At 36.3% G+C, this 15356-nt stretch overlaps 1 protein-coding gene across 1 annotated transcript; it reads right to left on the bottom strand.

The window, feature by feature from the left end:
* Positions 1-1114: 1114 nt before the first annotated feature.
* Positions 1115-13127, bottom strand: LOC110879574. Its single transcript, XM_022128050.2, has 10 exons — positions 12983-13127; positions 12811-12898; positions 5425-5896; positions 5167-5356; positions 3550-3673; positions 3248-3472; positions 2990-3106; positions 2757-2909; positions 2482-2673; positions 1115-1473 (listed from the first exon to the last, which is right to left on the bottom strand). The coding sequence occupies exons 3-10, from the start codon at positions 5882-5884 to the stop codon at positions 1258-1260; spliced, it is 1677 nt and encodes a 558-aa protein (XP_021983742.1). The 5' UTR covers positions 5885-5896; positions 12811-12898; positions 12983-13127; the 3' UTR covers positions 1115-1257.
* Between the last annotated feature and the right edge of the window lie 2229 nt (positions 13128-15356).

Below are 15356 nucleotides of genomic sequence, written 5' to 3'. Positions count from 1 at the left end.
GAGCGTTTTAGTAAACGTTTTCACAATATTTGAATACACCGGGTACCATCAGCCGAATAGTATCTATACGGGTAGTAAGTTCTATTTGCTTCAAACCCGGCTTTCGGTAGCGTCCCGAAATGTAACCCTCTAGCCGAGGGAGGACCCACATAGAGCGAGTCCGGGTCCCTGGACCCCAATGTTTTTTTAAAAAATTAGTAGATCCAGTATATTAAATTTTATAAGAACCCCATAAATACAATTTGGTAGACACTATAAAAAGAAAAGGAAAGTTGGTGTAGTGGTAAACCCCCTTTTACCAACAAGAGGTCATGGGTTCAATCCTCGTATGGCTAGTTTTTTTTTTTAATTTAATTCAAACCTCGCTCAGACCCCCACCCGAACGAGGACCGACCCGAAAATTTTAACATTTTTGTTATGAAAATTTTGAACTCCGAAAAAAATGGACCCCATTGAAAAAAAAACCTGGGTCCAGCACTGCCTCTAGCAATGGCGATAGCTCGAAAGTATTTATGGCGTTCAAACATCCGGCGACACCAAAGAAGGCCGGCCAAACCTGAAGGTCATATGAGGCAACCACTTTTAAACCAACATTGGTCCCTTTTCACTACTAGAAAATCAAGTCTTTTCTCACGGCGTATTTTGTGGCAAATTTGTGGGAAACAAGTAGTAGCAACAAATTTCCCACGAATTCTTTTGGTGTGAAAAAACTTCGTCGGAAATGGCATGAGCGACAATTTTCCTACAAAATTTCTGGCAATGTTCCCACAAACCGAACTTGTCGGAAGATTTGCGTCAACATTCCCACAAAGTTTGTTATAAACTTTTTCTTTCTATTTAACAACAAATTTGTCACAAAACATATATTTTTAATATATTTTAAATATTTTAATTTGGTGACAAAATTCCTACGGTTTTGAGATAAATGTTGTGACAAAGTTCCCACGCTTCTAACAATCATTATTTAAAGTTTGTGACAAAATTCTCACGGTTTTTAAATTTACTCGGTGACAAAATTCCCACGGTTTTAAAAAAATAAAATAAATTCCTTTAAACTTACCGACAAAATTCCCATTATTTTATAAATCAAATTAATATTATTAAAACAAAAAAATTGAAAACCAAATTCTTTTAAATAAATTGCAGAAAATCCTAAAGATTCCAACAAAAAAAAAACATGTTTACAGTCTTAGAATAAAAAACAAAATGCACGTTTTTGTAACAAAACTAACATGATCTTTAACATACATAAAAAAATTACTTTTTTCCGAATTTATTAAACTTTGCTTCCATGTATTTCTGCCATCGAGCATGTTCGGTCCGCTCTCGTTCACGTTCAACACGTTCTTGTTCCCGCTCTCGTTCACGTTCAACCCTTTCTTGTTCCCGCTCTTGTTCAAATTGTTCAAAACGGGCTTCAATGTTTTGTCGAGCCTCTCGTTCCTTTCCTAGTTCAGCTTGAACTTTTTGGAGCTAAAGTTTATTAAAACGAATATAATTAGCACACATTAACAAGTAACGGGTCAATCTAGGGGTGAGCAAAATCAACTACCCGACCCGACCCGAAGAAGAACCGACCCGATACCCGATAAGCCATTAAATCAATACCCGATATGATACCCTATAATATAAAATCGGTTCCGGTTCTATTGTGAGTCGGGTATATCGGTATTCGGGTAAAGAACCGACCCGACCATTATGTTATGTAATTATATATTTTAGCGGCTAAAATATGAAGTCTGACAACATGTGAACATGATTATTGAAGCAGTTGCAGCAATTCTGATAACATGTTATTGAATGTCACTTCAGTCTTACCCAAGCATATGAAGCGATCAAAGGTAATCAAAATATTCATCAATAGTTTGCTAAACTTTGGTAGGTGTGCATCACAACTTATGATATCATTACTCAGTAAATAATAAAAAAAATGGAAAACAAATTTACTTAGCTGATGTTCACATAATCACATTTATATGAGTTTCTAAGGTAATAGCACTAGTCATACCACAACCTCGTGAAGCAGCTGCAGCAATTATAGCAATTATGAACAATATTCAAGATTTATTGAAGTATGGATTTAGTTCTGATATATCTTATACTGTTTGATATATCACGAATTATGTTAACTCATTTTGATGGGCTTTGGCCCAGATTAGTTGTTTTGTACAGAATCCATATATTTATCTCGGTTCCACAGGTTTGGCTTCGGTTCTTTGTTGTTCCCTACCCGACCCGACCCGATACCCGACATACTTGATTTACAGGAACCAAACAAATACCCTATATCCTATATTAAGGTCGGTTTCGGGTATTTTTCAGTTCGGTTCTCGGTTCTAATCGGGTCGGACCTATTTATGCTCACCCCTAGGTCAATCCAAAAAAATGACCCAAACAAACATACATGTATATATTAGATAGCACACACTAGTCTGATACATTCATACATATATATACACACAATAATAGCAGTAACATTACCTCATGCGATTGTCGAGTATCTGACACACTAGCTGTGGAAGATGTTGTTCCAGTCAACACAAAATGTGGATCAGAAGATCCTACCCCAAACAACTGACGACCCTGACACTCGGGATGCAGACTCTCCCACAGTTCCATATCATCGCAATCCGTGTTCCCATATTTATTTTCAAGTTTTTTCATGTAGGAGACCTACAGTTTATCAAAACAAATGGCTTGATATTGTACTAAAAGATGATACAATAATTATAAATAAATGATAAAAGATAATTTACATATGAACGTTTTGAACGATCGGTAACAAACTTTAACTTATCATAGTCATTTGCACTGATCTCCCCATCATTTAATCTCTTTTTACACTCTTTGGTGGCGTGGGTATGAAGTAATACTTCCGCGAATCCAACCTTTTTACCCTTTATTTTTTCCTACATAAAAAGATGCAATTTAATTTATAAGTTCTAAGTGTTCATGTAGGTTTCTAAAAGTAATAATATGATTAGCTTACCAAGTTGCGACGGTGTTCGTCAAACCCTTTGGACCCGCCTGTATGACGACATAAGTCATTCTTCCGGTTTTCTCTCCCTGCTTTGGACTTCTTTTCCCAATCTTTAGTGTTCCAAGACTATAATGGTAAAATATATATATATATATATATATATATATATATATATATATATATATATATATATATATATATATATATATATATAATTAATACATAAAAATAATTAAGACAAAAAATGTAAATTATTAAAACCCTTACCATACACATACGTTCCCATTTCCTACGAGGCACTCCATTGGGCGGATATTTGCATTGTATCTTAAAATTGTATCTGACATCGGGGATATCTTCCCTCGCCTTTAAAGCTTTCTTTTTAGAACTTTTCCTCATATCGCTCATTATGCCTCTAAATCGATCCTTGAGCACACAAATAAACGAATGACGTATGCTCTGGTGTGCTTTTGGATCCCACCTATACATAGTCTACAAAAACAAAAATAAAAATGCAATAAATAATACATATAATCATAACATATACAAATAAATAATTGATAAATTACCCGGAAGCGGTCAAACATGCGCTTCTTTACGTTTTGGGGGATCGTTTTAAACGTGACCCAATCTCCATCAAGACATTGTTCAAGTATTTCCTTTACACGTCTATGTACCTTTGAGTCTACAAACCTAAAATATTGAAAAGAAATTTGAGAATCAGTATAGTATACATGCTAAAACATGCAAAACAGATCATAGTTTACCCGCATGAATCTAAGTAAATATAGTATACAATATGAGGCTCCCTAGTAGACCTTAAAATTAATGCACAATTTGTCCAAAGCTGGCTGTTTTGTTGCAAAATCTGTCCAAAGCTGACAACTTTGACATTCAGTTTTGCGAACAGTTTTTCAGGGCTCAAATGGTATTGAAAAGTTACGAAACTTTTTGGGTGAATAATCCGCTCAAAGTACTACATTTTAGGCTAAAACCCGCTCAAAAAGGTTTCGAAATGACCAAGATATGGCCTCTTAAAGTCGGTTTTAAATTCTGATCCACATTTGGTTCAAACACCAAAAATCAATCACATATTTAATATCCCATAAGCATCAATAGTCAAATAAAAACACATAGTGATGGCTGCAGAAACATAATATTTCTGTAAAGCACAACCAGCAACACATCTATCATCATTACTATGAAGGGTCACAAGTTCACAACTTTAGACTGATTATATGAAAGTCAGACCAAATTGGATCCCATAGAAAATCTTCCAAAAAACAACTTTTATGATGAAAGGAACGATCTTGGAAACAAAATCAAAAGGCATAATTGAAGTTTCTATGATTTATTCAAACCTTGTATAAATCACTTTGATATTTATAAAGTCAAAACCAAACTTTGCTGCTTATTTACTCTTTGGTGAAGTATTTAAATTAGGGTTCATTGAACAGCTACTTCCAAATCAAAAGAGCAAACACTTTCTAGAAATCTGTTGTATTTCAATTTAAGCAACAATATGGGCAAACAGATTCCAAAGTTTGATTAAATATCGATTTTTTCCATAAAATCAATCAAATAATAAAGTATGAATGATAAATATAATAAATGACAAATTCGGGTTTTAGTATAGATGAAATTACCTTGTGAATCAATAAGGATTCAACGAATTCGAGTCTATCCTCATACTGATTGTGAAGGAAATCTTTAATTGTTGATACAGAGAACAATACTATGACTGTATTGAACAGTGGGCGATGAGGGAAGCGGGAAAACTCATTCTTTTTCTAGACCCGCTTGTTATTCTATCATACCCATCCCGACCCATTAGTTTTTTATTATTTACCCATCCTGACCCACTTACTTTTTCTCTAACTTCTAAATTTACCCATCCTAACCCCCTTGTAAATTATATTAAGCCCAAAACAACCCATGAGTTCCTTTTTTAAACCCAAAATAGCCCAGACTTAACTCAATGGGCCAAGATTGCCAGGTCTAAATTACACCCGAACCGTTTAACCCGGTTCCGAACCGAACCGGTTTTTAAATGATCTGGTTCTTATATTTAGAGTGTAACGGTTCCCGGTTCGGTCCGGTTCGGAACCGTTGCACAACCCTACTACCAATACTAGTTTATAACATCAATAAACAATATAAATTAAAATATTAAACTAGAAACATACTTTTTCCCATTGCTTTGTATGAATTGCCTCCCATCACCGTCACCACCACCCTCGAAGTCGTCACCACTACCCTCAAAGTCGTCACCGTCACCCTCAAAGTTGTCATCGTCCTCACTGACACCATCACCATCGTCACCATTGTAACCATCATCACCAACGTCATCACCGTCGTCACCAGCATCATCATCATCTAAAAAGTTAAAAATAGTAATTAATAAAATGATAACTAATAAAAAATTAGTAATTTATATTGATTACCATTGTCGCCATCATCAAGGAGATCACGTGACAAATCTTGTAACGTTGTACCATCCCTATCATCAAGAATATCTGCTGACAAACTATTTAACGTCCCACCTAAATCAGCCATTGGATCACCCTCACCCATACGATGATAACTGCCCCTTACACCTCTGCGGTATGAAATTGAAGGACCTTTTGGAGGTCGTACCATCAAATACGGCCCTTTAGTCCATATAGTAGGTTTCTCAACAGTTGCCTTCCCATTGGGATGTTTTGGATCCAATTTTTGGGATCTTTGTCTCCCAGAAACAGCATCACCATCACCTCTACTAAGATCAGGCTCCCGAATAACAATGCCACAATCAATGCGTTTCCTTGAAACTTGTTTTGTCTTTCCTCCACGCAGACCACTACCAACACCACTACCACTACTACGACCACCACCACGACTTGTATTATCTTTACCAGCATTCATATTGTATATAGCCTGCATTTAATTGAACAGATTTGGTTAGATAATATATATAAGATTCACAAACTCTATGATAGGAAAAAAATATACAATGTACATACCATATGATAAATCTCAAATAATAAGTATACAACAACAAACAATTTATGTTCCTAACAATCATGTTCATCTTCATCTAAAGAGTGGTCAGAATAAACGTTTGCATCAACATCGTCACAACCATCATCATCATCATCATGAAATGTAACCCGGTCTAAGGGATCACTCTGAGTTACCGCATTCGGTAACTCGAACCGTTCATCAGTTTGAAGAAAATCGTGTGATGTCGTGTTACCATCATTGGTGACATCAGTTTCAGGTGTAGTGAGATCATAAATGTGACGGGATTTTGTCTTCACAACCGGCCATAGATCTTTTGTATCACGTGTCACGGCATGGTATGAAGTGTAAAAAACTTGTTCTGCCTGTGATGCCAAGATAAACTTGTCATCACCTGGAAGATGAAACTTGTGTTTAACATCAACAAGCTTATTTTTGTTAACTATTACACCCAGGTTGTTATCAAACCATGTACATTTAAAAACTACCACAATTTGAGGTTCCTTGCCATTATACTTAAGTTCTAATATCTCGTCCACTAAGCCGTAGTAGTCAGACTCTTCGGCGTTATACGTTTCCCCTCTCACACATACACCACAGTTTGAGGTCACAAGTCCCTTACCATGCTTTTGGGTGTGAAACTTATAACCATTTACAAAGTACCCATTGTGTGATTGAGCGTACATTGATGGTTGTCTTGCTAAAATTTCCAAATGTCGAGTGCTTCCATCAAGTAAGCCATTCATTACCTACAATGAAAAACACACATGGAACATGTTGCTAAACGATGCACTAACATCAATCATAAAGAGTTAATTGGATTTACTTACGTGATTTTCAAACCATTCAGCAAAATGGTTATCTCTAAGAAGGAATTCTGGTTCGTCCGGATACAGTTGTGGTGCCACTTCATCAAATTTGTCGATATAAGGGTAAACTTCTACACAATTTAGAAGAACATATGTGTGCACCTTTTTAAGTTCTTCATTACTCATATGCCTCCGTGTTCCACCCTTTTGATGTAATCGTCTCGATGGAACGACAAATACGCTTAGTTTAGAGCCTCCACTCGAAGAGCTGAGATGTTGCGGTGCGAAATTTCGTGGCTCTCGATTATGGCGTGTCTCAATCGTTGAGTCAAAGTATAGAGAACAATAGGTGGCGATTTCATTCACTAGATGTTCCTTCACCATTGAACCCTCAACCTTTGATTTGTTTCTGATTCTTCTTTTCATTAAGCCAAGCTTCCTACATTTAGAAATTATTGAGAAATGTGTTAAGAATTATGAACAAAATAAAAAAAAAATATATTTAATTCATAAGATGAAAAAATGTTATTACCTTTCGTATTGGTACATCCACCTGTATTGTACCGGACCACCAAGAAGAGCTTCATCAGCTAGATGTATGACTAGGTGCTCCATAGAATCAAAGAAACTGGGAGGGAAAATTTTCTCCAACTTGCATACTGTTATAACAATAGTGCGCTTCATGTTAATCAAGTCATCTACATGCAACGATTTTGAGCATAAGACTCGAAAGAACATGCACAACTCTGTTACAGCCTCATATGTCTCTTTTGAGACAAAACCTCTAATAGCGAGTGGAAGCAACCGTTGCATAAACACATGACAGTCATGGCTTCTAAAACCATGAAAAGTGTTGTCTTTCATGTTTACACAACTCCCTATATTTGATGCATACCCGTCTGGAAATTTTACCTTCTTCAACCAAGCACAAACTTTTTTAACGTCATCTTTTCGCAGAGTGTAATTTCCCCTATTTTTAGTCATCTTTCCGTTGTTATCACATGTGGGGTTTAAATGAAATCGGTCACAAATACGCTCCATGTCTTGCCTTGCCTTCATATTGTCTTTGTCTTTGGATGTGTTGGTGCCCATGATTGTGTGAAACAGATTGTCAAATACATTCTTTTCGATATGCATCACGTCGAGATTATGTCGGATTAACAACTTACTCCAATACGGAAGTTCCCAAAAGATGCTTCTTTTTACCCAATTATGTGTAATCCCAAAACCTGGCGGTTTTTCATATCTTTCAGTACCATAGGGTTTGCCATCATAAACAATGGGAAACTCTTTTATAACCTGCCATATTTCTTCTCCGGTTGGCTGTGGAATATCTCTTACACGCGAAACCATTTTGTTTTTTCGAAAGTTAGTCTTATCTTTTCGAAAACAATGTTTTGCGGGAAGATGTTGTCTATGGCAGTCAAACCAACATGGTTTCCCTCCAAACGGAAGTTGGAATGATCCCGATTCATTCGAGCAATATGGGCAGGCTAACTTACCATGTGTGCTCCATCCGGACAACATCGCATAAGCCGGAAAGTCACTAACGGTCCATAAAAGTACGGCCTTCATTTTGAAATTCTCACATCGATGGGCATCATAAGTTTCAATGCCATGTGTGAACAACTGTTTTAGCTCGTCTACCAAAGGTTGTAGAAAAACGTCAATATTTTGTCGGGGATTATTTGGACCGGGAATGATTAAAGGAATTTGTACATATTGCTCTTTCAAGGCCAACCAAGGAGGTAGGTTGTACACCGTGATAAACACTGGCCAACATGAATACTTTGCCCCGCTTGCATTATTTGGACTAAATCCATCTGTACACAATCCAAGACGAATATTGCGTGTCTCTTTTGCAAAATCAGAAAAAACCGAGTTAAAATGGTGCCAGGCTCGACCTTCACTAGGATGACTCATCTTTTCGGATGGACTACGATCTGCGTGCCAAGTCATATGTTGGGCTGTCTTTTTTGAATAAAACAATCTTTGAAGTCTTGGTCCGATAGGCATGTAAGTCATCACCAACTTAGGCACTTTTTTCCCTCTTTCCTTGTATCTATATTCATTACATACTATACAACGATCCAGATCAGAATGCGGGCCATTGAATAGCATGCAATGGTTTTGACACACATGAATCACTTGTGATGGCAACTCTAGTGGCTTCAACATCTTCTTGGTCTCATAAAAGTTTCTAGGTAGCTTGTTATCATCAGGTAGATTGTCTTTGATTATCGGAAGTAGTTTATCAAATGCCGAGTCCGAAATATTACAGTCTGATTTCCAATTCAATAACCTGGTGGTAATAGAGAGTGTGCTAGCATCTTTGCACCCCTCCCATAAAGGCTCATTAGCTTGCTCTAACATACGGTAGAATGCATGTGCTTCTTGATTTGGATCTTGGTGCATGCATTCCATGACCATTTGATCATATTCGGTATATTCACCAATATCTTCAACAACATCCTGACCCACATGCTGAGACGGTATGGGGTTTGAACATTGGTCCACGCCCATCGGCTCTTCAGATTCACCATGTGCGTACCATAGCTGATAATCTTTCATAAATCCTAGTGAAGTTAGATGACAATCAACAACGTTTCTCGTCTTGTAGTAACGGTTTTTTGCATTTACTACATGGGCATCTAATTAGTAACTTCTGGACCCCGCCTATAGTTTCCTCTTCAATGTTCGTTGCGTGTTCGTATGCAAAATCCAGAAAATAATCAACACGTTGTTGAAATTGCATATTTAAAGTACCATCTTTATTGAATCTCATCCCGTACATCCATTCTCTATCCGACGACATTTTTATAGATCTATAACTCAAACCCAACAAGTATTAGAGCTTAACACACAAAGAACACATAGACATGCACATATAAATGGGTTCGGGTCAGTTTCAGGTTGAACCCGCGAACCAGTTTAGGTTAACGGGTCGTATTGGCGGGTTAACCCGTTTAACACATTTATCTTATATTATATTTTTTTACAGTTTATTTTATGTTAGAGATTAAACGGGGTGTGTATTTTATGCCATAATTATAACTTAGAAAGAGAAATTAACATAAAATTTTATAATTTAAATATAATTGTGTTATATACATTTGTGTTTTTTAAGTAAATTTTAATTTTAGTATATTAATTTCAAAAAAAATTAAAAAATTCGGATTGAACGGGTCGTGTTTGGGTCAACCCACAAAACTTCTGGCTGTGTTCGGGTTCATATGTATGATATGATTTTCGGGTTCGGGTTGGGTTTAGGTTCGTGTGAAATTTTCGGGTTCTAGGTCGGGTTGGGCCCGCCACCCCATGAACATGACCCGTTTAGCACCCCTAGATTGAACCAAGGGTTTAGACGTTTAGTAGGGACTTTGTCGGATCAGAAGAATGGTGGAAAGGAAACACAAGGGCTGTGGGTTCAGTCATGAATCCATGTAACTCAGCAAGTTAAAGCAAGTTGGTAAGAAAGTAGCACTGGATCCCAAAGTAAGACAGCCTCAAAGAAGACACCAAGGAGAAATAGACGAGGCAGAGCAAAAGCCCACAGGAGAAGAGGGAATTGTGTGTCATCCCACAACAGAGGATAAGTATGGCGAAAGAACTACCCTCAATGCTGGTTCTGGTGGTAGAGGAGATAAGGAACCTGAAGTAAAAGGTCATCGTCTCATTTGTTGTGGGCAATGGAAGACGAAAAGATGATCGCCGCAAGCTGTGACAGGAACCAAGAGTCATCAGGTACCTTTGTTTCATACGGCTGCTCAAGGTTCAAGGACCCTATCACATAATTTTGAGTACCTCTTCAGCAAATACGGCATTTACAGGACGTTCTATTGATTATTCGGATCCTCATATATCAAGGCAAGATATATTGCTTGAGTGGTAAAGATATAACCTTCAGTCGTTTTCTTGTGAAATTTTTGAAGGGTACTTCACTTGGACATGGTGGTTATCGAGAATATGTATAAAGAGCATCAAAAGTTGTTCCAGCTTTTAATTTTAATGTGATAAAGAAGATGACGTACATTTATGTTTAAAATAGATCAGGTCGAAGAAGAAAGATTAGATAGGGTTGCTAGAATCATCTCTGGTGCTACATTGTCAATCACCAGTTGTTGCGCATCAGAATCTGTGGAATTATGTATTAATTCAGGGTGAGCGTCAATCACCAAAGATGACAGGTCCATCAACAGATGCAAAAACCGTACGACAAGAGTTGGTGGACGAAAAAGGACCAGAGACACGTTGTTGAAATTGCATATTTAAAGTACTATCTTTATTGAATCTCATCTCGTACATCCATTCTCTATCCGACGACACTTTTATACCTCTATAACTCAAATCCAACAAGTATTAGAGCTTAACACACAAAGAACACATAGACATGCACATATACATACTAACCTTATACATACAAATAAATATATACTAAAATTCCACAATTTCTAGGATTTTCCAATTTAATATATAGATTATTGGTATAAACATGAATAATATTATCCAATTTCAGGTTATTCAGGTCATGTTAACTCTCAAATCACTAAACGGGTCAAATAAATAAAAATCAACTAAACCGACATGTTAAACAGGTAGTTTCCGACTTAAAAACAACAATAGATCTTGATAAATAAATCGATTGATAAATGTGTTCCTAATCATATTCAAATTTATACAGCTTTGGTGTCTGATTTTTGTACGGAGGTCCAGATAATTCAACCCTAGAACTGTCAAATTATCCTCTAAGTATAAACACTTCTGGTTGTTTATGATTAGGGGGAGAATAATCGATTGGTTCTTGTGTTAAATGATTGAGAAAGCAAGTAGGAACCGAGACTGCATTGGTAGTTCGGTTATCGATCAAGAAAGATATCAAGATTTAACAACAGGCTACAAGGATTGAATTAGGGGTGTGAATTTCTGACACGATCCGAATACACGAAATTCGCGGGTTTAGGTTTAGTCTAAATGGGTTCGGGTCAGTTTCAGGTTGAACCCGCGAACCAGTTTAGGTTAACGGGTCGGGTTGGCGGGTTAACCCGTTTAACACATTTTTACGATCCTGTCTTTATCGTCGTCGTCAAGTAAAAATGGGTCGCAAATTTGATATATGTTCATAATTTGCAGGGAAAAAATATTTTATAACATTTGAAATATTCTGTTGAAAAAATGTATAACTCAGTGTTTTTTTTCTATCAGAAGCATCTTTTGGAACAATTTTTGCTCCACATATGCATGCATACCTTCATATTTGAGCTGTCAAAATTGTCTCATGTTTGAACTGCATGCTGGAACTTCCATATCCTTTCGTATGCTTTAACGCATAGTTGTTAATAGCAAATAGTGGACGGTAGTTATAAGCTACCCATACGCTACTTAGTAATAGCCATGAAATAGCGGGCGCTATTATATGTATATTTATATCCAAATATGCTATTTTATATGTATATTTAACCAGAAACCTAAAATCCCGCTATTCTATACCTATAAAATCCCGCTATTTATATTAAAACAGATAAAAAAACAGAAAAAAACTAGGCGCCAAAATCAGATAGCGACACACGAGCTCTTCACTATGATATCCGCTGTAGCGCCCGCTATGAACGCTATTAACAACTATGTTTTAACCGAAGAGTTTATGGTTACAATTCATAAAGATCATTCATAGATTGTTATCTAGACTAGGGCTGACGTTGTTTGACATAGCCTAGGAGTTTATAGGTTTTAAGTTGTCATTTCCAACACATTTAGTAAACACCAAAGATGACAGGTCCATCAACAGATGCAAGAACCGTACGACTAGAGTTGGTGGACGAAAAAGGACCAGAGACAAACGTTACTAAAGCTATAGTCAAGGTCACGTTACAACCATATACAGATAGCAAAAATATAGTTCTTTGCGTGTTTCGTAATTCATAACAACAAAATCCACAAAAATAAAGACAGATGTCACATTGAAATTAAGCCAATATGATCCTCAAAAGTGAAGATTTAATCAGAGATGGGTTCAATTCGTACCTGTTGTAAAGGAGCACCACCAAAAACCACCAACTCAGAGCCTACCGATGGTGGAAAACCACTAGTAGCAGTCGCACAGTCCTCAGCCCTAGTTAGTGAAGTCGAATCTTAGAGATGATTAATTAAAGTATGGAGATTTATATCTTGGCGAAGGGAATAAATGAGAACTTACCAGTTTTGATCGAACTTTGAATTGTAGCAGCAAGTTGTCGCTCTGAAACAAAGAGGGAAACCACCTAAAACCACCACTCCGTCCACCAAGTATAGAACAGCGAAAGAGATGGGAGGGTATAGCGCCAAAACACAATCAGCGGGAAAAAAATATTTAGGGCTTATATAGTTTGGGGATTTTAATTTCCATTTATAAACATAACATTAACTTATATATAGTAAATTGTATTTATATTTCATTATTAATTGTTATATCATATATTAACTTATATATAGTAAATTGTATTTATATTTCATTATTAATTGTTATATCATATTAATACATATACATATATATGATATAAAGAAGTTATCGTCAATATATATCAAATTGTTATTTAAATAGTATAGTATAACACCAAATAAGCTTATATTTGTTTTATTTTGGGTAAATTACACTTTTCGTCCTTTATGTTTGTAGCGGGTTGCAATAGATGACCTTTAACTTCAATAATTACAGGCACAGTCCTTTTTTATAATGGTGGAGACGATAAGTGGTGGAGAGGAGTTGTCAATAAGAGATCAGGCACAAACAACTTTTTCTGTCTTTTATGAACTTTAATATGCGACGGTGGTGGTTCCGATAACATGTCATGGCGGTCGAGGTCGAATAGGCCTATGGATCCAAATTGAATGCTCAATTCAATTTCGCCTCTATTACCGATTGAAATTCATCCTCTCAATCCCCCATCGGTGGTCAGAGAAAGAAACGGATAACCGTATTCACCCAAAAAAAACTTACCTCCGATGCCACGGTGGTCAAAGAAAGAAACGGAGACGAGGAAACGACATGGTCGCTGCTAGACTTCATCAGAAACAAATAGGATCGAATTGGGGTGGTTTGCTTCGGTCACCGTGAACCACCTCAAATTCAAGATGGAGGAATTCTTTGGTGGTTGTGTGGAAGAAATGTGGAAATTATAACTTTTCGAAAGCTTTTCAAAGCTTAGTGAAGAAGAATGTGCCAAGGAAATTGTGAAATTGCAGGTGTATTTTACATTTCAAAGCTTAGGGTTGACTGCAGAATAGTGAGGTTGGTTGGAGAGAGATGAAATGAGAGATTTTAGTGTTAGTGTTAGTGTTAGGGAAGATGGTGTTTATTAATTTATTAATAAATATTTTAAATAAAAACATGAAATGACCATAATACCTAATACCCTTAAGTGGATAGACATAACTGAAAATTCTAACATGGTTAGTGATAAAGGACGTAACGTGTAATGAGTTTTACAAAAAAAAAAGGACTGTGTCTCTAATTATTGAAGTTAAAGGTCATCTAGCGACCCGCTACAAACATAAAGGACGAAAAGTGTAATTTACCCTTTTATTTTATAGTTTCCTTACACGGTGAACATGTGTCAAGAACATATCACAACTTTATTTTTAAGGTTTTCTCCATCAATTGTTTTAAGAAGTACCAATATCATAACGAATCGAATCGACACTAAACAAGCTCCCGCCGCCTAGCGCAGATTGAACAGATTGAACCTTACTAGACGTAATGTATATTTTTTATGTGTGGATATTGTTTTTGTCATGGCAAGATCTTTTTTTGTTTTTTTTTCGGTTATACCGAGTTTCGGTACCGTATTAATCCCGTTACAAAACGAAACGAATCGATAACGTTCGAATTCCCCGCCGCGTAGCGTGGGGAATTTCACTAGTTAAAATACATTTATTAAATATATCTAATTATTTATTTCATTTTTATTATCATATATAATTCTTTGTAAGTTATATGAAAAAGTTATGGTAATAGTTTAGTGGGGACTTTTTTTACGTTTCTAGAATAGTAGTTAAACTTCAAATTTAATAATAATGATTATTTCAAATTCCTGATAAGATATGGAGTAGTTATACCTGAATTTTCATATAAAGATATATACACAATGGTGTATTAGTTTTATAAAAGTTAACTAACAAAATTTAACATAGTGAAATCAAATTAATAAAAATAAAGTAAATTACAAAAATCATCCTTTATATTGACACCAGGTTGTAAAGTGTGTCCTTTGTCTTCAAAAAGTATAAAAAACGTACTCGATGTTTGCAAACCCTTGCACGTTATGTTCTTTAGCCCTAACTCAATTGGCTTTCATGGTTAAATCTGACCAAATGAGTCCCACATGAGGGTATTTTGGTCATTTTACCCTAAACACTTAAATAAATAATAAAAAACACCTCTCTCCCCATCTCTCTCAAAACTCACTCTCCTTCCTCTACTCTCTCTCTCTAGAATTCCGCCATGGCACCACCATTGCCATCACATCACCGCCGCCCAAAGCTCCTTCGCCATCGCACCACCACTGGCGTCGCACCACCGCCATCACATCACC

This window comes from Helianthus annuus, chromosome 9 (assembly GCF_002127325.2).
Source record: "Helianthus annuus cultivar XRQ/B chromosome 9, HanXRQr2.0-SUNRISE, whole genome shotgun sequence".
Lineage (NCBI taxonomy): Eukaryota > Viridiplantae > Streptophyta > Magnoliopsida > Asterales > Asteraceae > Helianthus > Helianthus annuus.
Note: the sequence above shows the minus strand (reverse complement) of the source record. Positions and strands in the feature narration are given on the sequence as shown.